Source organism: Chiloscyllium plagiosum, unplaced genomic scaffold (assembly GCF_037043375.1).
Source record: "Chiloscyllium plagiosum isolate Xiang-an unplaced genomic scaffold, Cpla_swu_hap1 HiC_scaffold_16, whole genome shotgun sequence".
Classification (NCBI taxonomy): Eukaryota; Metazoa; Chordata; class Chondrichthyes; order Orectolobiformes; family Hemiscylliidae; genus Chiloscyllium; species Chiloscyllium plagiosum.
Genome location: NW_028270154.1, coordinates 49,318,907 through 49,345,323, shown reverse-complemented (window position 1 = coordinate 49,345,323; position 26,417 = coordinate 49,318,907). Strand labels below are relative to the sequence as shown.

Sequence of the window (26,417 nt, the reverse complement as noted above, 5' to 3'; positions counted from 1 at the left end):
GAGGGTGGGATGATGGCTGTTCTGTCAATGTGGTGCTGGGTTTGAGGTATTTCACTTTGAACACTCTTCCTCAGGAAGCTGAAGGCTGCACTTGTACATTGGAGTTGATGTTAGATTTCATTCTCAATGTCTGCTCACACTGAGAGTAGGCTCCTGACGTATGGGAAATGATCTACATTGTCCAGAGACTCAACATGGATTTTGATAGTTTCAGGGACTGTGTTGGGTCGCAGGAACGGGCTGGTGGAAAACCTTTGTTTCATAGATATTTAATTTGAGGCCCATTCTCTTGTACATCTCTTTGAATGTGTCACTGGTGATTTGTAGTTCAGCTTCTGAGTATGTGCACACACAGGCACTGTCTGTATAGTTCAATGGTAGTTTAAGCTGTAGTTATCTTGGAGGTGAAAGTTTAACAATTTCCCACTCATCATGTAGGTTCAACATGGAGCTTCATGGAGATGGTGTGTGGTGTTGAGGTGAGAAAGATGAAGGAAAGCGTTGGTGTGATGGCATGGCTGTGCTTGACCCAAGGTTGCATTCATTTTGGGTCTTTGCTGGGTCCATTAGTAAAAATCATGGCTTCTATGTCATCATGAAGCAGGTAGAGAATGGTGATAAATTTCTAGGGGCAGTTGAATTTGAGGAGGATATTTCTCAAACTCTCAAGATGAACAGGGTTGAAGGCCTTTATGAGATTGAAGGCATCCATATACAGTGGGTGGTGCAGTTCTATGCACTTTTCTTGGATTTGTCATATAATATAAATCATGTCCATCGTGTCTCTTAATGGGCAGAAGGTATACTGAGAGTTGGAGAGGGGCTCCTTAGCTCCTGGGAGGGGGCGGTTGAGGAGGATTCTCAGGATGACCTTTCTCATGGCAATCAGTAAGTAAGTCCCTCGGTAATTTCTACAGTTGAACTTGTCTCCTTTCTTGAAGATGGTCATAATGACAGCATCTTTGTGATCTTCCAGTATGGTCTCTTTATTCCAAACAAGGCAATGAGGTTATGGATTCATTTCAAGAGCACTTCTCTGCTGTATTTCAGTACTTCAGTGGGGATTCCACCTGAGCACGAGACCTTGCTGGTTTTCAGCTGTCAGATGACTTTTTCTATCGTGGCAGGTTGGAGATGTGCTGAGATGGTGAAGAATCGTGGATGGTGGGATGGTGTCAAGAGCACTTATGTTGAAGTTTATGTCTTAGTTGAGGGGGCTTTCAAAGTGCTCTCTACAATGGCATTGTCTGCCTCTAGGCCTTTGATGAACATCTTTCCATATTTAGCATAGAGTGCAGTAGGACCCTGGATACTTGGACTGTTGATGACTGAGATATAATGGTTATCAGCGAGTTGCTGAGTCTCCTCTTATCTTTCCACCCACCATTTATTCTTTAAGTCAGGGCCTTGTTTTTAAACCATTTCCCATTTCCATAACAATCACTATGGAGCTACGAAAACTGTTCTGAGTTTTCCTTCTCAAACCTATAGTTAAATCCCTGTTGTAGATAGTGCCAGTAAGTCCAGTTGAGGTCTGGTGAATTAATGTCATGTTATTACAATTAAAATGATTATGACTAACCTGTACATATGTAGTGAACTCAGCAGATGCGGTTATATAACAGATCAAAAGGCCTGATTGTTCTCTATAATTGTTCTCGCAGAGCAATGAAATATATTTGGGACTGACAGACTTTGAAGTACAATGAATGGAAAATATGACTAAAAGTTAATCTCTACATTGAGGAGAAAACATGCAACAGTGCATGCTGAGATACTGCTACATTGCAATTAATGGTTGCTATTTTCTTACTTTGGGAGAAAAGATGATTTGAAGCCACTAAAAAAGTAAAACATGTAACATAACCTGTTTTATAAGAGAAAGAATATAGTCCAAACAAATGAGCTCCATTCAGTGGAGCAATACCAGGCCTTACAAAAATAGTATGAATGGATTTTTAACCTTTTTTAATGGGGTTCCATGGATCTCACACTAAATTTATGGAAGGGGTATCTGAAAACCCCTGCAGAAATTCACAGTTCCATTGTAAACATTTTGCCAATATGAAGAAAATGCATTGGAAATAAAATGTGCTTGGACATATTTACCAGCATAATCACATTGTTTAAAATCCCCTAGAAATTAGAGTGCAAAATATAGATGCTTGCTCATTGCACTGATGTGCAGCATTTTGTTTTTTAACAGTGTCATTTCACAGGCTACCCAGCATTAACTGAGTGTGAAGGGGGATGCAGTGAAGAAGAAAAAGTTAATTTGTTCATGTCATGAATATAAATTTTCATTTGGCATCAATGTGCAAGATACCATCAGTTTATAGGAAGGAAATGACATACATCAAAGGACAAATCATCCTCTGATCTATGTATTAATGTCTAATTGCAACCAATAAATGCCCTTTGCATTACAATCACAAATACAGTATACAATTCATAAAAGTGAAATCACTGGGAAAAGAAAGCTGATTGTAAAATCTGCTATTAGAATGTGAGAAAAAGATTAGTGAAGCCAAACTAGGTCCTTTACAGTCAGAAACAGGCGAAATTATAATGGGGAACAAAGAGACAGTGGGTCAATTAAATAAATACTTTCATTATATCTACACAAAGGAAAGCACAAATAAGATCCTGATTAGGAAACATAGTATCTAGTCAGAGGGAGGAAGTATCTGTACGGAAATGGTGTTGGGAAAATTGCTGGGATTTTAGACCAATATATATCTAGAGATTAATAATTTACATTGCAGAATATGTAAGAAAGAGCCCTAAGATAAAATGGATGCATTGGTGGTCATCTGTTAAGATTCTCTGGATTCTGCAATAATTCCTATGAATTGGAGGGTAGCTAATGTATTCCCATTAATTTTAAAAAAAAGGAGACAGAGAGGAAACAGGGAATTTTAGACCAGTTAGCCTGACTTCAGTAGTGGAGAAAATTTCATCAGTGATGCCTCTGCAAATCTTCCAGATTTAATGTTAGGAATGCCAAACAAATGCTTGTGCCCTTCTTGAAGTCATCTCCACAATATTCTTGCAAAACTCCAGTAAACATCAAGTTTGTTGGACTGGACATAGTTCGAATGGTCAAGAATTGTCTTCCTCACCAAATCACGCTTCCTCAACATTCAAATGGCCAACATTTCAGTGAAGAATATACACAATGCTTCATGGACACTGAAGCTCTTGGTGAAGCATGACAACATTGAAATTAATGACAGGCAGCAGCTTTCAAACAATCAATTAAAATGGTGATAACTTGTCCTGCAAGCTTCATCATGCTTCAAGTCACAACATCTTAATAATAAGACAGGGCAATGGCAGAGAATGAAGGAAAAGAGGGCAAAAAAATCCCTATAATTCAGGTCCCACTACTTTGTGGGACATTTTGGCCTATGTATTCAAAGATGGGATGTTAGAAATTGGTCTGTTCAGTCCCATGAAGATTCAAAATAGAAACTGATGATCCTGAGTAGACCTCATCTTTGAATTGAGGAACAGCTGCTATTAACAGTAAGTGCCACTGGATAGCGTTGTCACTTTACAGATATTCAAGAGCAGACTAGAGGCTAAGTAATTGGCCAGATTAGATTCCTCTTGTATTTTGTACCGGACATACTGAGACAAACTTTCATATTATTGGGTAGATGCCGGTGTTCTGTGAAATTATGATGTTTTGATTATAACAAAGACCTGACTCAAGAAAAAGACAGTTCTTGGTGCTAAATAGTCTTGCACACAAAGTGTTCAGGAAAGGAAAGAAAGAAGGAAAGGTGGTGATATTGGGTGAAGGAGGGCATTGCAGTGTCCTAGAGAATATCCTAGAGGATTTAAGGACAGAATCCATTTCATAAGAGCTAAAGAAGAAAAAAAGAGCAATTACATTGCTCAGTGTAGTTCACAGACCATACGTTAAGTGGGAAGGATGTGGAGGAACCAATTAACAATGAAATTACAGAATGTAAACATTGTAGGAAAGTTATAATGGGGGTATTTAACTATCTGAATGTAGACTGGATATAGCATAAGAACAAAGGAGGACATTCATTCCCACATTACGTTCAGGAAAATTTACTAAAGCAGAATGTTCACATGTCAGGGTTTCCTTGTCAGTAAGGAATGTTAGTAAATCGATAGCAAGAAGTGATCTGCGGTCGGAAGGCATTGAATCTGTGTGGGTAGAGTAGAGCAAGCACTGCCAGACCTGGTTTTTAAGCATGATGTGAAACAAGTAGATCATGTAACATTGGGTAGCAATTTAGAGGACAGTGATCATTGTATCATTGAGTTTAGATTGAAGGCAGCAACAATGCTGTGGGCAACACAGAGATGTGGCTGCAAGGGGTTCAGGGCTGGGAATCAAATATCTGGATACACATCCAATGGAAAGAACAAACCGATGGACAGAGGGGGGTCAGGGCTGCCTTGTCAGTAAGAAATGATATTAAATCAAGAGCAAGAAGGAGATGCAGAATCTATGAGGGTCGAGGAACCACAAAGGGACAAAAACCCTAATGAGAGTTGTGTACTGGTCTCCGAGCAGTAGTCAGGATGTGGGCAGAAAATAAATCAGGAGATAGAAAAGGCAGGAAAAGAAAGGCACTATTAAAATAATCGTGGGAGACTTTGACATGCAGGTGGACTGGGAAACTAAGGCTGGTAGTGGATTCCATGAAAATTGAATAGAATAGAACAGAAATTTATTGTCACGTGCACTTTTATAGAAAAAATACTCTCAAAGTTTTATAAGTCACCCACCTACATCAATAACAGAAGTCGCATATAATAATTTTATGAAGTTAAGTTGCTAGAAGACCCTCGGCTGGGGTGTAGCCATTTCTGGCTCATCCTGGTGGTGCAGCTGCTGCCACCAGAGGCTTAAAAGAAAATGATGGGAAAGGAATAAAGAAAAAGAGTAAAAGCAGAGAAAAGAAAGAAAAAGAAAACCAATGGGAGCAGATGAGCTCTGTGTTCAGCCACCTTCTCCCTACTGTATTGCCATTAAATGAAAGGAATTTGTGAAATGTCTGCGAGGTAATTTTTTTGGAGTAGCTTGTGGTAGAGCCATTGGGGGAACAGGCAATTCTGGATTTCATGATCTATAATAAGGCAAACTTTAATAGGGAACAAGGTGGAAGAACCCTGAGGAGGCAATGACCATATTCACTCAGTAGTTTGAGAGAGAGAAGCTTGATTCAGATGTAATGATATCAAAATTGATTCAAGGTAACTACAAATACATGAGGAGGAGCTGGCCAGATTTGACTGGAAGGGGAGCATAGCAGAAACGATGGTGGAGCAGCAATGGCAGGAGCCTCTGGGATTATTGGGAGCCTAGCAGAAATTTATCCCAAGGAAGAAGAAACATATGGAAGGGAGGATGATGCAACCGTGGCTGACAAGAGAAGTCAGGGACAGCATAACAACAAGAGAAAAAAGCATAAAACACGGTGAAGATTAGTGAGAAACCAGAGGAAGCCTTTCAAAGCTAGTAGAGGACAACTGAAAAAGCAATGAGGGTGGAAGATGAAATATGTGGGTAAGCTAACTAACAATATCAAAGCAGATTACAAGAGGTTTTTTTTCGATATGCAAAAAGGTAAGAAAGATGCAAGAGTGGATATTAGACCACTTGAAAATGAGGCTGCAGAAATAGTAATGGGCAACAAAGAAATAGTGGAGGAACTGAATACATACTTTGCATCAGTCTTTGCGGTGGCCATCACTAAGAAGATATTGCTGGGGAAGCTGAAAGATCTGAAGGTGGATAAATCATCCAAACGAAATAGACTAGAGCTCAGAAGTAGATAGCTGAGGAGATTGCGGAGGTATAGGTGGTGATCTTACAGTAATCACTGGAGTAAGGGAGGGCCCAAGAGGACTGGAAAATGGCTTATTTAATCCCCTTAATTAAGAAGTGAGAAATACAGAAGATAGGAAACTGTAGACTGGGTAGCTCGGCCTAGACCACTGGTGAGATTTTGGATTACCTTATGAAGGAGAAGTGCATGGATTCTTGAAAACGGGTGGTAAAATAGGGCTGGCTTTGTCAAAGGAGAGGTTATACCTGATAAATCTGTTAGATTTCTATGGCGAGGTAAACAACAAGTTAGACGAAGGAGAGCCAGTGACATAATTAGATTAGATTAGATAACTTACAGTGTGGAAACAGACACTTCGGCCCAACAAGTCCACACCGACCCTCCGAAGAGCAACCCACCCAGACCCATTCCCCTGCATTTACCCCTTCACCTAACACTACTGGCAATTTAGCATGGGCAATTCACCTAATCTGCACATCTTTGGACTGTGGGAGGAAACCGGAGCACCCGACGGAACCCCACACAGACACGGGGAGAATGTGCAAACTCCACACAGACAGTTGCCCGAGGTGGGAATTGAACCCAGGTCTCTGGTGCTGTGAGGCAGCAGTGCAAGAAGGATTTGGGGGATCTCCTGCAAACTTTACAGAATACTGAGAGCCCTCGATGTAGTGGACATGGAAAAGTTGTTTCCACTTGTAGGGTAGTCGAAGACCTGTGGGCACAGTTCACAGTGAAGGGAAGACCCTTTAGAACTGAGATGAGGAGGAATTGTTTTGAGCCAGAGGGTGGTGAATCAATCGAACTCATTGCTGCAGATGGCTGTTTAGACCAAGTCTTTAAGTATACTTAAGTCAGAGACTAGCAGGTTCTTGACTGGTAAAAGGATCAAATTTTACAAGGAGAAGGCAGGAGCATGGAGGTAAGAAATTCATCAGTCATAATTATATGGTGGAGTAAACATGATGGGTTGTATGTCCTTATTCTGCTCCTTTTCCATATGGTCTTTTACACAGCGTGACGGTGTAAAAGAACAATGAGTAATCCACAGTCACAAATGTAAAAGGGGACTTCAATGGGGCAAGAATGGAGTTGAGCCAGGTTGACTTGAGACAAAAAAATTTTACAAGATGTGCCTTTAAGAAAGATTTGTTTTGTCATATTTCTTTTGAAACCATGTGTTATAAATTAGAGCTATCTGCTCTAAGCCCAGCTAGCTTTTGTGTGAAAAGCTGGAACAATATAAGCAAATGAAGGGGTGGCATCAAGCTCGCACAGGATCAGGATTTTAGTTTTAGCTTTCAATAGTTGTTAGGGATTTGAAGATGGATGTGGAAGCTGCTATTCCTCTCTCTTTTACAGCTAAATACGTGGTTTCTTTTCCTGCCGTTACAATTGCATGTGTGATAATCTATTTTAAAGGATGTTACTATATATTGGAACAGTTGCTGTTTAGTAGTTAAATAATCTATTCTTCTGTTAAGTTTTCCAGTAAAGTTGAGTTATTCCAATTCTTCTTTCCTTTGTTTGTATCTTAAATTTAGTGTAAAATTAAAGTGTGTTTTGCTTCAAGCCTGGTAGTTTGACCAATCGAATTGCATCCAGAACACAATGCCTTACACTTGCCATTAAAAGTAAGAAAAAGTTGGGGTCTTTTTAATATATTTTGAGGGGGTTGGTCTGGTCCATAACAAAATGTAGCCAAAGACTGTAGCTAAATAATGGGTTATCTTCAAAAAGAGATAATTTGGACACAAGTTGTGTTCTCTCAAAAGGAAAAGGTAAGGCAAACAAATCCAAAGTTCCCTGAATAAAAAAGGTAGAAATTAAGAGTGTCATTATGATTAGATTAGATTCCCTACAGGGTGGAAACAGGCCCTTCGGCCCAACAGGTCCATACTGACCCTTCGAAGAGTAACTCACCCAGACCCATTTCCCTCTGACTAATGGGCGGCACGGTGGCACAGTGGTTAGCACTGCTGCCTCACAGCGCCAGAGACCCGGGTTCAGTTCCCGCCTCAGGCGACTGACTGTGTGGAGTTTGCACATTCTCCCCGTGTCTGCGTGGGTTTCCTCCGGGTGCTCCGGTTTCCTCCCACAGTTCCAAAGATGTGCAGGTCAGGTGAATTGGCCATGCTAAATTGTCCGTAGTGTTAGGTAAGGGGTAAATGTAGGGGTATGGGTGGTTTGCGCTTCGGCGGGTCGGTGTGGACTTGTTGGGCCAAAGGGCCTGTTTCCACACTGTAAAGTAATCTAATCTAATCTAATGCACCTTACACTAAGGGCAATTTAGCATGGCCAATTCACCTGACCTGCACATCTTTGGACTGTGGGAGGAAACCCACGCGGACATGGGGAGAATGTGCAAATTCCATACAGACAGTCGCTCAAGGCTGGAATTGAACCTGGGACCCTGATGCCGTGAGGCAACAGTGCTAACCACTGAGCTACCATGCTGCCCCAAGAAATCATGAGTTTAATTAACATAGAATCCCTACAGTGTGGAAACAGGCCATTCAGGCCAACATGTCCACAGTGACACTCTGAAATGTAAGCCACCCAGACCCATCCTCTTACTCTACATTTATCTCTGACTAATGCACCCAACCTAAACATCCCTAAACACTATGGTCAATTTAGCATAGCCAGTTCACCTAACCTACACATCTTTGGATCGTGTGAGGAAACCGGAGCACCCAGCCGAAAGCCATGCAGACACAGGGAGAGCTCTGCACAGATAGATGCCCAAGGCTGGAATCGAGCCAATATCCCCGGTGCTGTGAGGCAGCAGTGCTAACCACTGAGCCACCATGCTTTCAAAAGGGTTTTGGTAAAGTAGTTAATTATTATTTAACAATCAACATGACATCTGAATAATGGGTGATGATTTCATTTAACAAATATTATAATTAACACAGAGGCCACATTATTCCTCTTCACCAGAAGAACCATGCCAATTGAGGGAGATTGTTCTAATTCTTGGAAATAGGTGACAAGATCCTGAAGGAACTGTGTACACTTTTTAAAAAACTGACAGTTTTTTTTCATCCAATCTCCTTCCAACTTTTCGATTTTGAATGAAGGTTGAGGATACATACATGCCTTAAGAACCTAAAGACAGAATAGAAAGACACCCTTCAGCTTGTTCAGCCTGAAACCAATCTATGTGTGTCATCTTCCTCCAATATATCTACATAACTATAGATATGTGGGTGGCATGGTGGCACAGTGGTTAGCACCTGCTGCCTCACACCGCCAGAGACCGGGGTTCAATTCCTGCCTCAGGCGACTCTCTGTGTGGAGTTTGCACGTTCTCCCCGTGTCGTGTGGGTTTCCTCCCACAATTCACAAATGGTTAGGTAAATTGCCTGTAGTGTTAGGTGAAGGGGGAAATGGGTCTGGGTGGGTTGCGGGTCGGTGTGGACTTGTTTCCACACTGTAACTAAACTAATCTAATCTAATCATAACTTGGTCACTTTATCACCCCTTCAAAATCACTGATTGATTGTCAATAGCTGATCATTGCTTTAGCTAACTTGTTACAGGCTACCAGCCATAAAATGACTTGTCTATTCCTTGGCTCTGCTTTCTATCCTTTACCTAACAGCCAATCCATCTTACTGTATCACCAGCAATGCCTGAAATTCAGAACTTGTGTTTGAATGTCTTATGCAGCACTTTCGAGTCATTAAGTCATACAGCATAAAACAGTCCAGGCTGACCAAGTTTCAAAACTAAACTAATTCCATTTGCCTGCTTTTGGCCCATGTACCTCTAAATCTTTCCTACTTATGTATCTAAATATCTTTTAATACTGTCACTGTCCTTGCATTTACCATTTCCTATGGTAATTCATTCCACATACGAACCAGCATCTGTGTGAAAACATTGCCCCTCAGGTCCCTTTTAAATCTTTCTCCTCTCACCTTACAAAGTGCCTCTTAGTTTTGAACTCTCCCACCCTAGGGAAAAGATCTTTGCAATTCACCTAATTTGTCCACCTCATGATTTTATGAACCTCTATAAGGTCATCCCTTAACATCCAGTACTCCAGTGAAGGAAGTCCAGCCTAGCCAGCCTCTTCTTATAATTCAAACCCTCTAGTCCCAACAACATCTGGTAAATCTTTTCTGAACCCTTTCCAATTTATAAATATCCTTCTTATAATGGAAAAGCGCAGCAGGTCAGGCAGCATCCACGGAGCAGGAGAATCAACGTTTCGGGCATGAGCCCTTCTTCAGGGCTCATGCCCGAAACGTCGATTCTCCTGCTCCGTGGATGCTGCCTGACCTGCTGCGCTTTTCCAGCAACACATTTTCAGCTCTGATCTCCAGCATCTGCAGTCCTCACTTTCTCCTATATCTTCTTATAGCAAGGCAACCAGAACTGTACACATTACTACAAAAGTGGCCTCACCAATGTCCTGTACAACCTTAACATGACATTACAACTCCTACATTCAACGGTTTGAGCAATGAAGATAAGTATGCTAAGTGCCTTTTTAACCACCCTGTCTCCCTGTGATTAACTTTCAAAGAAATATGTACCTGAACCTCTTGGTCTCTCTGTTCAACAATACTACCAAGGGCCCTATCATTAATTGTATAAGTCCTGCCCTTGTTTGCTTTGCCAAAATGCAAAATCTTGCATTTATCCAAATTAAACTCCATCTGTCGCTCCTCAGCACTTTGGCCTGAATGATCAAGATTCCTTTGTATCCGAAAACAACCTTCTTTGCTCTCAATGACACCATCAATTTAGGTGTAATTTGCAAACTTACTAACCATGCCTCTTAAATTTTCACCCAAATAGTTTGTATAAATTATTAACAAAAGTAGACCCAGCATCAATCCCTGTGGAACACCACTGGTCACAGGTCTCCAGTTCAAAAAACAACTATCCACCACTACCCTCTGTTTCCTACCAACAAGGCAATTTTGTATCCAATTGGCAAACTCTCTGAATCCCATGTGATCTAACTTTATTAATTAGTCTACCATGCAGAACCTTGTCAAAGACTTTACTAAATTTAATGTAGACCATGTCTACCACTCTGCCCTTATCAATCCTTTTGGTTACATTCTCAAAAACTCAATCAAGTTTGTCAGACAACGTTTAATGCACAAAGCCATGCTGACTATCCCTAATCAGTCCTGGCCTTTCCAATACATATAAATCCTATCTCTCAGACTCCCCTCCAACAACTTACCCACCACTGATATCAGACTCACAAGTCTACAGTTCCCAGGCTTCTCCTTATAGCCTTTCTTAAATAAAGGCTCAAAACTAGCCATCCTTCAGTTCTCCGGCACCTCATCCATGGCTGCAGATGATACAAATATCTCTGCTAGGGATCCTGCAATTTCTTACTTTAGTTCCCACAATATCCTGGGATACACTTGATCAGGTCCCAAGGACTTATCCCCTTTGTGTTTTTTTAAGGCCTCCAGCAGTTCATAAAATGGACTGTTTTCAATTCATCGACATTTATTTCCATGAGTTCCCGAGCCTTCATTTCTTTCTTCATAGTAAAAACTGATGTAAAATATTCATTTAGTATCTCTCCCATCTCCTGTGGTTCGATATGTAGATGACTCACTGATTTTATTCTCTCCCTGGTTGCTCTTTTGCTCTTCATGCTCTTGATTTAGATTTAGATTGTGTTGTCATGTGTATTCAAGTACAGAAGTACAAGAGTCCAGTGAAAAGTGTTGAAAGTCACCACATTAGGTGACATCATAGATACAAAGTTACCTAAGTACAAAAAGCTCAGGTACAAGGTAATGAAAAAAAACAAAGTTAAAATGTAAAGTATTACAGACCTTCATAGAATAAGTAGAAAATAAAGAAATAAGGTAATAGTTAACAATAAAGTCCTTCTTAAAAAGATACTGGAAAAATAAAGGAATAGAGTTCAACTATATTTAATAAGTGCTTGCTGCAGCCCCAATCTCTTCTAACTATCTTGGTCTCAAGGAAACTTCAGTTTCCTGTTCTTGTCACCACCGCAGATACTGGGAGCCCTCTTCCCTCATTGGGCTGCGATGCCAATGTCACTGCTGCTACTGCTACCTCTGATCTCCTCCTGCTTTCTCCAGAACATGCCCAGGTAGGATCGATCACAGGACCCATTCGACAGGTACGTGCTGGGGCCTGCTCTAGTTGCCAACTGCCTTGGATACCTGGCCTGGAGATCAAAACAGACTGCCAAGACACAAACATGGGCCACCAAAAGACTCCCATGCCATGCCAGGCTGCACCAAGTCCATGATGACAGAAAAAACAAAAACAAAAAATGCAAAGAGAGAGAAAAAGAGAAAGGAGAAAAAAATGGATGGACCGGACAAGCTCTGGCTAAAGTATCCTACTCCACTGCCATCTTCCAGTCCCCTTATGTTATCTCTTTGGATTATACTTATCTACCAAGACTATTTCACATACCCTTTTTGCTCTCCTGATTTCATTTTTAAGAATGCCCCTCCACCTCTTATATTCTTCAAGAGATTCACTTGATGTAAGTTTATACCTAATATATGAGAACTTCTTATTCTTGACTAGAGCCTTAATATCTTTACTTATCCTTTGTTCCCTACTCTTAACAGCCTTGCCCTTCACTCTAACAGGAACATAATGACTATGAATCCTCATAACTCACTTTTGAAGCCTCCCACTTGCCAGTTATCCCATTACTTGCAAACAGTTTACTCTAATCAATCCTGAAATTTCCTGTCTCATATCAAAACTTGCCTTTCATCCAAGCCCTATGCTTTTCCATAACTATTTAAAAATAAATAGAATTATGATCACTGGTCTCAACACATTCCCTCCCTAACACTTCAGTCACTTGCCCTGCCTTATTTCCCAAGGTCAAGCTTTGCTCCTTCTCTTATCAATTTTTTAAAAATTCAAATACATTACACACACTAGTTTTCCCTTATTCACTCCACTACTCACAACTCAAGAACTTTTAATAGATTTGTCAAAGAAGTTTTCTCTTTCGTAAATCAACACTGACTCTGTCCTTAGTCTTTGACAATGAAATCTTGTGAAGGTTTTAGAAATAAGGAATATGAAGTACAGGTGTAATTTGTTGTATCAACCTTTACTCATTCACCTCAGGTTTTGCTTACTTTTCTCTGACAACTGACTGCCCTGATTCATATCTTTCCTGTTCTATGTATTCTCATTTTGTCGGGAATAAAGTGTGCTCCTTCTCCCACCCTCCTCCATCTTCTCAAAGCAATGATGCCGTCTTTATTACAAGGATATGTAATCTTAACTTCTTTATTTATTCATGATACGTAGCATCACTGTCAAGGCCTGCATGTATTGCCTATTCTGTAGCTACAGCTGTACTGGCGAATGTCTTCGAGCACTGCTGTGGTTCATGTGGTGTAGGTACGCCCACAATGTTAGAAAGAAAAGTCCAGGATTTTGATCCAGTGACAGTGAAGGGACAGCAATATAGTTTCAAATCAGGCATTTGGCTTGGATGGAATCCTGTAGGTGATGATGTTCCTCATTCTTCTAGGCAGCAGAAGTCATGGGTTTGAAAGATGCACGGCACATTCACTCATCACCGGGGTCAGTGGCGGAGAGAGCAAATATTTAGTGGTTGGTAGGCTGCTTTGTTCTGGATTGTGTCTCGTATTCAACTAGCAACAATGTTTCTTGAGATTCATAGTGAAATGCACTGCGGGGTTCCAACAAATTTGCCTCGGCAGCCAAAACAAGATTTCTGAATACTGTTTGCTCAGTTACACATTTTATAGTGATACAAGACATATTATACTGATTGTTCTGCATTTTTTTTTTGCAGATAGCATCCTAAGGCATGACTACCATATTTCAGCTTTCAGCATCTGCTATGGTTGTTGTTATAATATTTGGCCTGATTCATGAGAAATCATGTCAGCTTCCTGGAAATCAAGAGTTCACATATAAGGCTAGGTGACTGGTCCTACACATTACTAAAGTAAAATATTTCTTATCCAAAAAGTTGAAGAAATCTATTATGAAGCACTCAATATTAAGACATCCTGTTATTTGTTACTTGCATTTGTAAGAAGAAACCTTGACATTGCGTAGTTCTGGATAACTCTGTTTCACTAGTTTTTTTCTTTATGTTGAGTTGGCCTGCTGCCTCATGAGTCAATGACCATCAGATGTTTCCTGAAAGGCTCCAATTGCAAAGAAAGTCAAGGCAAGAGTAACCTTCACTTGAATTGTAAAAATTCAACAAAATGATTTGTGCAGGCTAGTAAGAGATGCTTTCTGTGATAGCTGTCGAAGAATATTCTTCTCTTCATAATATAGAAACAGTGAGTTTCCATTGGAAAATTCAGGTCCCAGGGCAAATACTTGTCAAAACTGGATACACTGGGCAGTAAAAATATTGACAGATGTTCCAGAGAAGCACGCAACTAAAGTTGATACACAAGGCAATGTAGAACCAAGTTTCAGTTGAATAAATCAAAATATTTGTTTTGATGCAGTGTCCATCTTCCTGATATTTTTCTGCAGCTCAAACTAGGTACAAGGCATGTTATTGATAAGGTTGAGAGTGTGGTGCTTTGCACAAGGAATGCCTCACTGGAGGCCAAAGGAGCAGGTAAGAAAATTATTGTTGTGGCTGTGGCAACTTTTAAGTCTGGCTCTTGGAAGCTTGATCCTTGATCCCAAGTAGATAGAGAACCAAAAGCAGAATCTAATGGGGTGGTAGAGGTCATGCTAGACAACTTGTTAGATTGAGTGAAAACACTCCTGGCTCCTTCTGACTCACAAGCAGTACTCTGAATGCACTTTGCTGTCCCCTGAAGCCAAGGAAACCTAGGGTTAAGCCTGCAAGGCAGGTTTAATGTGAGACTCTAAGCCTCATTATATTATGAAGTAGACTACTCGCATTCTCAGATCAAGCAGACTTCTTACCTCCCACCAATTATGTACAAATTCAATACAGCAAATAATAGCCATTACAATCTATTTCCTCACCTCCCTAAGATGTGATAAACAAAAGAAAATCCAACCCAAAGCCCATTATAGTTTAAGTAAAATTATGATATTAACTTAGTAAAACACAATGATTTATGATAATCCAGTATTTTATTGTTAGGAAAATAAGTATAGTAATGTTGAATATTTACGTATAATCAATCTGGCAAAACATTGTCAAAATTAAGTTCAAAACAATTAAATTCACATATTACAACAAAGTTATCCTCAAATACTATCTAACTTCATGTTAAACATTCTAAACCAAAATTATTTCAAAGACTCCTTGCAAAAATCAAATATTCTCACTGCGCTATAATGGTTACATGAATTATTAGCAAGTACAATTGAGAACCAGGCTGAATATAAAAGGTTCAAAATTGATGAGGAGATATTGCATCACATTGTGTAGTTAAATTTAAACAGGCACCAGTAACAGGTGAGTTGTATCCAAGGATACTGAAGCAAGCGAAAATAGACATGATGGAGGCATTTCTTTTCAGTCTCCCTTCGACTCATAGATCGTAGCAGTTTGAAAAATTGCAACATTACCATCTTGATCATCAAAAAGGTGAAGGATACGCCTATCACTTTCAGATCAGTTGGATTAACTTTGGTGCTAGGGAGTATTTAAAAAAAATAATTCATGATTATTAAAATAAATCACATGGGTCATTTTGGTTAATTGGATTTCTTAAGGGAAAATTGTGCTTTTCTAACTTGCTGAAGCTTTTAAAAAAGGTAACAAAGAAAGTTTATGATGGCAATGCTACTGATGTGGGTTACATGGGCTTTCGAAAGTTGATGGAAACAGCTTCATAGAACAACTTTGTGAGCAAAATTAGAGTTACTAGAATGTGTAGGATGGTAGTAATATAGATACAAAATTGGCTGAGTGATAGGGAACAAAGAATAATGATCAGTGGATTTTTTTTAGGTGAGAGGAAAGCTCATAGTGGAGCACCCGGGGTTTGTATTAGAACCCCTGATTTTCCTGACATATGTTAATGATATGGACATTGATATCACAGAGGACATCTATGTTTGTGAACAATATAAAACCTGTAATTATTATAAGCTTTGAGCAGGATATTGTAGAACTTCAAACATACATTGACAAGTAGTGGAGTGGGCAGATGGGTGGCAGATTAAATTCAATGCAAAGAAATGTGAGGTAATACATTTTGGTCGAAAGAAGATAGAGAGATAGTCCACAATGAAATGTGCCAATCTCAAACAGATGTGCATACTTATTAAAGGTGGGAAGACAGGTGGAGAAAGCAATTAATAAAGTATATATATATATCTTCGGCTTTTTTAATAAGGTTATAGAGTACAAAAGCAAAGAGGTTGTGCTAACCTGGCATAAGACACTAGTTAAACTGCAGGAGTATTATGTACAGTTCTGGGCATCTAACTTCAGGAAGGCTGTGAACACATTGGATACAGTGCACAAGTGGTCTACAGGAATGTTTCAGGGATAAGACTTCATAATTTCAATAAATTGGAGAACTTAGGAAGAGATTGATAGAGGTTATTAAGATCATAACGGGTCTGAACAAAGCAGATAGGAAGAAACTGTTCCCATTTATAAAAAGATTGAGAATGAGAGAGCATAGATTTCATGTAAGTTGCAAAGGGAGCAAATACAATGTGGGGGGAGAATGATCACACCATGGCTGGTTTGGGACTGAAATGAAAATTTGGTCGAAGCAGGTTTGATTGGGATCTCCAAGATAGCATTTGTTTATTATTTGAATAGAAGCACTGCACAGTGTTATGGAGAAAGGTAGGAGAATGGTACAAATTCATAATGATCATTTGGAGATCTAGCAAAGTCATGAAGGATCGAATGGCTCTATCTGTGCCATTCTGATTCCGTGTTGCACCCGCAATGAAACAGTTTAGGTATAGATGCAGCTACGTCTGGTGCATAATTCTTCAGTAGCACAGATGAGATGGATGAGCCATAGCTTTTGTTGTACCATCTTTGGTATCAAGTGGAGTGAATTGAGTTGGCTAATGATTAGCTGCTGTGACCTGAGGACCTCAGAAGGAGCCTAAGCCGAACCATCCAGATGGCATTTCTGGCTAAAGATGGCTGCAAATGATTCAAGGCTTGTCAGCTTAATCAGTAGCAGTACTAAACCACTTGATGCTAACATTGAAGTTTCCTTCCCACAATACAATCTGTATCCTTGCCATGTTCATTGTTTTCTAAAATGGTGTTTAACTTGGAGAAATTTTGATTCATTAATAGAAAGAGGGCAGAATGAGGTAATCAACAAGTTATCTTGTCCATATTTGCTCTAACACTATGAGATTTCCTCGGATCCTGAGTCAATGTTGATTACTTCTAGGACCATTCCTTCTTGAGTAATTCAGCTCTGCTTTGGGACAGGAGATAGCCATGGATGGTGACAGAGGCATTTAGGTCATTGGCTTTAGGTATGATTCTGTAAACATGTCTATGACATTTGTTGCATGCTTAGTCTGTCGGGTAACTCTTCCAGTTTTGGTACAGGTCTCAGATATAGATATCAGGAGGATTTTGTAGGGTTTTCTGAGTTTCTACTGTTTCTGGTACCTTACTTGATGCTGGATGATCATGACAGTTATATTCTTAAGCAACACATAATATTTTGATAGAATTGAGCAGCTTCTAGACCATTCCAGAAACAGTTAAGCGTCAATCCCATTTCTGTCAAACTGGAGTCTTATGTTAGCCAAACTGGGGGAAAAAATTATCAAATTCATTCCCTGCTATTAGTGATATAGTAAACTCTGCACTGGTCATTTGGTTGCATATTTTCTTTCCCTTTATATCTATGAAACTAAGATTATGCATTATTATCAAATGATTCTTATGCTGAGATGTTTCCTGAATTAATAAACCATAAAAATGGCTGGCAATTAGCTGTCTTGGTATTACAATTATATATATATTTTTAAAAATACAGGAGCTTTTCTTGTTTTTGCGATTAACTATATTAGACAAGCAATCGATTCTTAATATCCTTTTTTGATCCAATCAATGAATGCAGAAGAAACAAAACAACTAATTCATTGTGCATGCATGAATTACAGTTACAGGCAAACTAAATACATGTTACTTCTAATGGTATCAAACAGGCTTCACAAATAACCTAGCAATTACATCTGTGAAAAGTCATGCCTGAGGTATCTGGGCAACAGTTGCTATGGTGTTTCAGAAGCTCAGCAAGAAGCAGTCTGAAAGAAATTGTTAGTGATTTAAAAGCAAAGGATGTATTATGTGAATAAAAAATTCTGACTTGTTTCTGATTTTAATTGTTAGCTAAGATTGAATTTCAAAGAGGCAAAAGTAAATTATTGACCTTGTTTAAAACCTGAGTGGCAGAAAATAGCAAGAAGGGATAATGAGTAGGTACTCTAATTGACAAGATATTTCTAGCGCTGTCCCACAAGGATTTGAGATGGGGACTGATGAATAGTTCATATTCATTAATTACTTGGACAATGGACTAACAACTATACAACCAAATTTGTTTATGATACAAAGAGAGCCTGTATTGAAAGCATTGTAGATGGAAGCATAAAATTATAGAGAATTACTTACAAATTAAGTGAATGAGTCAAACTGTGGAAAATGGAATTCAACACAGACAAAATGTGAGAAAAGCCAACTTGGATCAAAATAGTGATAAACCTGCATTACTGGATGTCCAAAGAGATTTCTGGCTTCATATAAACAGATCCTTGAAATATTTTCAAAATAGATACAGAACATGATCAAAAGATAAATTAAATTCTGGCTTTGATATATAGAGGTCTGGATTGCAGCTTGCATATAATTCCTGCTTTAGCTATAATAAAAGCTTAACTAGACCACACCTGGAGTACTATGGGCAGTTCCGGGATCCATATTATGATCCTCTTAGAGACTGCTACCTTTATAAAACAGAAGTTTGAACCTCAACAAATAATTGAAAGAACGATACAACAGGATTTCACATTTTAAGACTTCTATTGTAGCAAACAGGTTCAAAGCACAATCGACTAAATTCAATTTTGGAAGGCAACTTGTACTTTAAACTCCAGAACTTCTAACACAACTACAATCTCATTTCACAGCTTCAGGACCCAATCCAAAATGATTCTATGCATTTGAGGATTTGTTTCCATTCCTTTTCCAAGTTTGATAATTCTTAACAACAGAACTGTCTTTCACAATGAGGGCTCCCTTTGGTGCAAACTACATAAGCTTCCAACCTTGTTTCAAATCCTAACACATTTGGTCTTCTTGATCTGAATATGAATCACAACTGCACTCTAATGCAGTGAACCACAGAAATGTAGGCCTCTGGGCTGCTCTTGGGCTGTTTTGGATCATGCCAATCTGCCCAAGTTTTCAGCAATATTTAAGAAACACTGCCCTCTCATAACTATCTCCATGGCAAGGTGAATCACATTCCTCTTGTTTCAAAGTTGAATCTCTGATTAGCTATCCGTGAAACCTCAACTCTATTTTCTTGGACAATTTAAAGCATTACTGTTTACAATTTCACATTTTCAACACTTGTCTGGTAGTGTGAAGATTAGTAACTTAACCATTGTAAAAAGACATTTCTGCCATGTGAATTTTGTACACATTCTTTGTAGCAGGACAACTGGGCTCCCACTAATCCTTAACAGCTCCATCACATAGGTTTGTTGTTAAGCCAACTTCAAAACAGAACATACCTTGGCAATTTCTCACATTTCTGGTCTGTGTTGTAGCTGCACCTGAAGAGCTTGGCAAGGAACACAGTTAATTCTGGGCCACAAATATAAGGTCAAAATGGGTCCTGTACTTCAAATATTTTCAGACCGTGAATGTGTTCTTAAGACTAGATCTTTAATGAAGTAAAGGTGAGGTTTTTCATTGTAGCAGTCCTTCTTGTAAGAGAACCAATCAATTAAATTCACCACATGCAATTTTAGACCATGAACCTAGTGAACCCTATTATCATGCCCGCAATGACCCAAATGCTATTTATGATGTCTCAATTGCTAGTTGGAAAGAGTCAGGAGTGTTGGGAATTCTGGCAGTGAGGCTATCATGAGGTAAGACATCAGGACACTTTACATCTTTTTACACAAACATGAAATACTCACTAAGTGTCGTCACTTCTGTAATAATAAAACAAAACACAATTTGCACATAAAAACATTCCACAAACTGCAATTTGATAGTCATCAGGCAATTTGCTTTTGTGATGTCGGTTAAGAGATAAACATTGGCTGGGACATGTAAGGGATGCTCTACACTTCCTCACAATCATGGTATGAAATCATTTGCAATACAATTGAGATGCCCTATGTTTAGTATTTCATCTGAAAGACGGCACCTGTGATTGCATAGCAGTTTCTCAGTATTTTCTTGGAATGGTTGACTGATGCTAAAGATTCTGGCATGTGGATCTGAGTTTATAACTTTCTGAATCAGAAGTTAATGTGCTGCTGCAGTAAATTCAGTTGTAGAACTGCAGCTAGGTTAAACTGAATGGCCACTATTACTCTCCTTATAATTTGTGTTTGGCCTGAAATGCTGGCAAGAGAAGTTCATTTCTGTGTTGAAGTTACTCTTGGAAATTCAAAGTAATATTCAAAAGTGACCTTGTGTTTTAAGTTCAATTTTTCAGGAAGGGAGTAAATCAGTGAGAAAAAAAAAATTACACAGGGGATGAAACAGAAATGTTATATCCAACTCTACTTCAGAAATAGTTCTGCATCCTTTTGGGGAATAAAAAAAATCACATTAACTTTCTCACACCAAATTAATACATTTATAATAACGTATAATTATTATATGTGACTCGGCCAACGTTGTCTATCTCATATGCTGCAGGAAAGGATGCCCTGAGGCATGGTACATTGGAAGACCAAGCTGAGGCTACAGCAATGGATGAATGGACACTGCACAACAATCTTCTAGGAGAAAGTGAGGACTGCAGATGCTGGAGATCAGAGTTGAAAATGTGTTGCTGAAAAAGCGCACCTTCCCCTATAACCGCAAGAAATGCAAAACTTGCGCCCACACCTCCCCCCTTACTTCCCTCCAAGGCCCCAAGGGATCCTTCCATATCTGCCACAAATTCAGCCGCACCTCCACACACATCATTTACTGCATCCGCTGCACCCGATGGGGAGACAGGCCGCCTACTTGCGGAACGCTTCAGAGAACACCTCTGGGACGCCCGGACCAACCAATCCAACGACCCCGTGGCTCAACACTTCAACTCCCCCTCCCACTCCACCAAGGAAATGCAGGTTCTTGGACTCCTCCATCACTAGACCATACATAGCAACACGACGGCTGGAGGAAGAGCGCCTCATCTTCCGCCTAGGAACCCTCCAACCACAAAGGATGAACTCAGACTTCTCCAGTTTCCTCATTTCTCCTCCCTCCACCTTGTCTCAGTCCCATCCCTCGAACTCAGCACCACCTTCCTAACCTGCAATCTTCCTCCTGACCTCTCCGCCCCCACCCCCACTCCGGCCTATCACCCTCACTTTAACACTCTCACCTTAACCTCCTTCCACCTATCGCATTTCCAACGCCCCTCCCCCAAGTCCCTCCTCCCTACCTTTTATCTTAGCCTGCTGGGCACACTTTCCTCATTCCTGAAGAAGGGCTCATGCCCGAAACGTCGATTCTCCTGCCCTTTGGATGCTGCCTGACCTGCTGCGCTTTTCCAGCAACACATTTTCAGTATTGCACAACAATCACCAGCCAGGAGTGTTCCCTCCCAGTCAGGGAACACTTCAGCGGTCCGGGACATTTGGTCTCGATCTTCGGGTGACCATCCTCCAAGGTGGGCTTTGGGACAGGTAACAACTCAAAGTACCTGAGTAGAGACTGATAGCTAAATTCGGTACCCATGGGGATAGCCTCAACTGGGACATTGGGTTCATGTCACACTACAGGTGACTCCATTGTACACACACACCTACCGACCAAGACACTCACATAGACCCTCTCTCATATGCTCACACATACACACCCCCAAACTCATACCCACATACACACCCTCTCATAGACTTATACCCCTTTCCACTCATGCACACATACTCTCTCACACTCACGTGTCCCCACATAAACACACCCACATGCAGATGAAGATGTGGGTGTACTATACCTTTAACAGAGTAAAAGCTAGCAGTGACAGCACCAAGGGTTCTCAATAAGACATATTGAAACATGAACTCCAGCTATTGGAGTAGCTAGTTGCCTGGAAACAACAAAACAGATTTGAATTAGGCCAATCAGTTTAAATTATGCCCCCCAAAAAACAAATTCCAAACATTTGAATTGAGTATATTGACAATCTTAAAAGCCAATGACACATTCCGATACCTTGGGGGTGTAAGACTGGGGAAAATTGAATAGTTGGGAGCCACCAGACCAACAGCTGTAGACTGCTAGTCAGAACTCTCTGAGAGGTACCTGTCCAGAGAAGGAGTTTGCACAGAAAAAAATATCAACACTGACCCGGAGAGCCAATCTACCAACAAAGATAAAGAGAAGATTCAATCATGTCTGGTTTTAAAATTTGACTTTTCCTGTAAATCTTAATTGGGAGTTTTATCAGAGTAGTATTGTAGAAGGGAAGGTAAAAGATAGATTAGAGGAAAGACTTGTAAAAAGTTAGTTCATTATTCTCTGTTATACTTTAAGAAATAAAGTTTTAAATTTTTACTTTAATAGTTCTTGGCCACTCGAACTTTTACAGATTACTGCACGAATAATTCTTTTCTGTGTTGCTGGCTTTAAATTAAGCAGGAGGGTTAGCCCATGTCATAACAACACACACACACACACACACGCACACAAACATACACACACACGCGCACACACACACACAAACATACACACACACACACACGTTTGTGGAGTGAATTTGTACTTGCAGAATTACATTTTATTTTTCTCAAAAATTGCATGAATCCATGTAAGATTCTGTAAATCCCATTCTTAGAAATAGAATCAGTCTGAACATTAGGACACAGATGGACAGACTTTAACCTTACACATTTAATGCATTATCTGAGCTGACATGGTATCTACTGTTAAAGTTCACTTGAGAATATAACTTTAAAAAAAGTTCTGGGATTTACATATGAACATACTGAAACCACCATGGTTATTCTAAAAGACAAGAGATTTCACAAACTTTTTCCATACATCATTTCAGTTGCACTACACTGTAAACTTTTGCCTTAAATTCTATGTCTTTCGATTTTATACTCCACAACTACCTGATGAAGGAGCAGCGCTCCGAAAGATAGAGCTTCCAAATAAACCTGTTGGACAATAAACTGATGTTGTGTGATTTTTAACTTTGTACACCCCAGTCCAACACCGACACCTCCAAATCATAATTATTATTGTCATTAATGGCTTTGCCTTTCAAAAAATGCTGACCTTTCCTCCATTGATATTCTTATCCTATTATCGTATTTCTTGATGCCTTCAATGTTCAAAATTTCATCAATTTCAACCTCAAATACATTAACTTTGGGTATAAAATTTCAAAGAGTCATAACCCTCTAAGTGAAGGTTTTTCACTGTCTCTCAGCTTTTGTTCTCCTCGTGAGAATCCTAGATGATTCTTGCTATAGATTTGCAGAACCAAATGCATAATCTTTCACTGCTTATGCTTGAAATTATTGGCTTAATATTTATTATAGTGGGGTTCCCAGAAATGTAGGAAATACTCACCAACCATAGTCCGATTAATGTTTTGTCAAAAATTATAACGCTCCTTGTCATCCATATCCATAGCCCTTTGATAAAATCCAGAATCATGTCTACATTCTTAATAGCATTTTCCACCTACAGTCATACTTTCTTTTCAAAAGTAAAAGACAGTTGTTACCTATTGTGAACCAGTATTAATGCTGGTAACAATGTTTACTTGAAGTTACTAATGTTGCAAGAAAGGTGGGGAATACTGCTTACCATAATGAACAGGCAATCCTAGTATAATACTGAATGATGAAATTCAAATAATATGTATCTGAATATATTTTCTACATTTTTTCCACTCCTCTTTTTTGGGAAAGCTCCATATCTTTGTAAGGATTTTCTTTCTGGTCAATATTTACTATCGCATGATTCAGTAAAACCACCTTGGGTGTGGATTGAATAAAATACTTGTTTTTTACTTAATGCAAATACTTAAGTAAACATGAGCTTCTCGCATATGTTTTCGCATCGAGTCCCAATATCAGTTCACTGTCATCTTCTGTTATTAATAAATCCAGATGATTTAAACCAGTAGAAGTCTCCACTTGTATTGTTAATGACAATTTTATACCCTTTATGAGAGGTGAATATGAATAATTTGTTTAATGTATAACTTGTTTCCAAATGGTTCTCCGTATTGCTCATTCATGACTAGCAATAAAAAAAGCATTCCTTGGTAGATTCATTGTTAATGCTTCCAGACACTGAAATTACTGAACAAAAAATCGTGCTTCCCCTTTATAAATTTAAGCAACCTGGTATTCTAGCCATTGTATATTCACTTTCATGATTATTACAAGAACAAAAAAAAGTATACTCTACTACATAAGTTGAGTAACACCACGCCTACATTAAACAATTAGAACCATCGACTTTAAAGAAGTATCTAAATCATTTAAATTATTAAAGTTATTTAACTTCGACAATTTAAGATAACTATAATGGAATCATCTTGTTAGAATATGTGATTATATTTTAGACAACATGTCGAAACATAATATTTAAACTATTACATTTCATGCACAAGCAAGACATACCTGTGTGAAAAAATGTCTCTGTAAGGGCTGCCATCTTGAAGAGCAATGCCATAACCTCGATCGACTTTAGAATTCCTTGCTGTGACAAGGGAGCAATCAGGTTCATTTTCGACAATATATTCCAGTGCTGCAACATCCCAGATAAATGCATAATTTCCAGCCTTTACCTTAAGATATGAAAGTGAACATTGTTTATCTATATGTTTGTTCAATGTGTAGTTTGCAAAAGTGTAAGCAACATAAATATACCAGCTGAACCAAACACACCTGTATTATCACATGAAAGTATCAAAACAAAATCACCCAACCTTACAAAACAGTCTTGCTTAAAATTTATAGTTCATGACTAAATTTCAAATTAGGCTAATGAGAAAACGCATGAGCTGATCCAGAAGGATCAACATTTCCATATTTTACAAGACAAGTTGCAGTATTTAGTGCATCAGGAGTGTCAAAATGTATTTTAATTTTCCTATGTGCTCTCCAAAGTCCTTGAATATGCTCTGACCTTGTACCTACCTTTCACCTACCAAATTTGTACCTACCTTTCACACAATTCCAAGTTTGAACCCCTCCGCTCAGGTTACTGCGCATGCTACAGAGTAACAATATGGCTCTTACAAAATCACAAATGACATCTTATATGATTATGACAAAGGTAAACTATTCCTCCTTACCTTTTTCAACTTGTTAATCATACCATTCTCCTTGCTGTCACTTAGGACCAGATTGCATTCACCTGGTGCCATTTTCATCATTGGTAGAAGATTATTTGCAATGAATTCTTCCCCCAGTCCCACCCCAATGTCCTTAAGCAAACTTCCCTTGGCCTCTGCTTATTTATCATTACTTATGGCACCCAAGTAACGTCATCTGAAATCATATCATATTTCCACATGTACATTTAAGTGGCTTAGTTCTAGCTCACTACCATTTCTCATAACTCTCTCAACTGCCTGATGGTGAACCATGCTCTTTGATACCTTGAAGCCATGTTTAACCCTGAGGTGAGTTTCCAATCCCATATCTGCACCATCACAAAGCCATTCATTGATGGAACCTCTGCCTGAGGTGATTTATTGTTGAAACTCTCACCCGTCCTTTTGTTCTTTCTAAACTAGACCTTCCGAATAATTTGCTTGTTGACTTCCATATTTAGCCCATCATAAAGTTGACATCAACCTAATTTTCCTGATAATGATGAATTGCATCAATTGTCAGTTAACAGTCATTTGTTCTTGCTGACCCTGCTTTTAATCAGTTAAGCAAAGACTCAATATTAAACATTCTCATCATTGTTTTCAAATTGATGTGTGGTTTCGTTACTCCTCAGCAAAATCTCCTGCTTTGAATGGGGGGCTGGTATGGGTTTGTTGATGGAACTCAGCCAAGCAAGATTTCATTGCACAACTATGTCAATAAACACTCCAGAGTTGAATACATTAAAACATTTTAAGTTATTCAGAAGGCAGAAAGTGAGGACTGCAGATGCTGGAGATCAGAGTCAGGAGTGTATTGCTGGAAAATCACAGCAGGTCAGGCAGCATCCGAGCAGCAGGAGAATCAATATTTTGCCCTTCATAAGGAATGAGGCTTGTTGGTCAGGGCTGAGAGATAAATGGGAGGGGGATGGGCCTGGGGAGAAGGTAGCCGTGAAAGCGATAGGTGAATGAAGGTGAGGGAGAAGGTGATAGGTCGGTGGGGGAGTGATGGACAGTGTTGGAATCTTGGGGCTGGGATAATGTGGGGGTTGGGGGGGAGGGGGGGGGGGGTAGGGGTAAT

General features: G+C 39.4%; 1 protein-coding gene across 6 annotated transcripts in view; it reads right to left on the bottom strand.

Annotated features, from left to right (window-relative positions):
- The window catches only part of LOC122556682 (glutamate receptor ionotropic, delta-2-like), a 530,324-nt gene that overhangs the window by 37,516 nt on the left and 466,391 nt on the right, over positions 1-26,417 (bottom strand). For all 6 annotated transcript variants that reach the window (XR_015759754.1, XR_015759755.1, XM_043703715.2 and 3 more), the window contains one exon: positions 24,636-24,802. Coding sequence is in view for 4 of the 6 variants with exons in the window: in XM_043703715.2 (XP_043559650.1) it covers positions 24,636-24,802 (167 nt within the window). In the remaining 2 variants the exon portion in view is untranslated. The remainder of the gene's footprint in view (positions 1-24,635; positions 24,803-26,417) is intronic.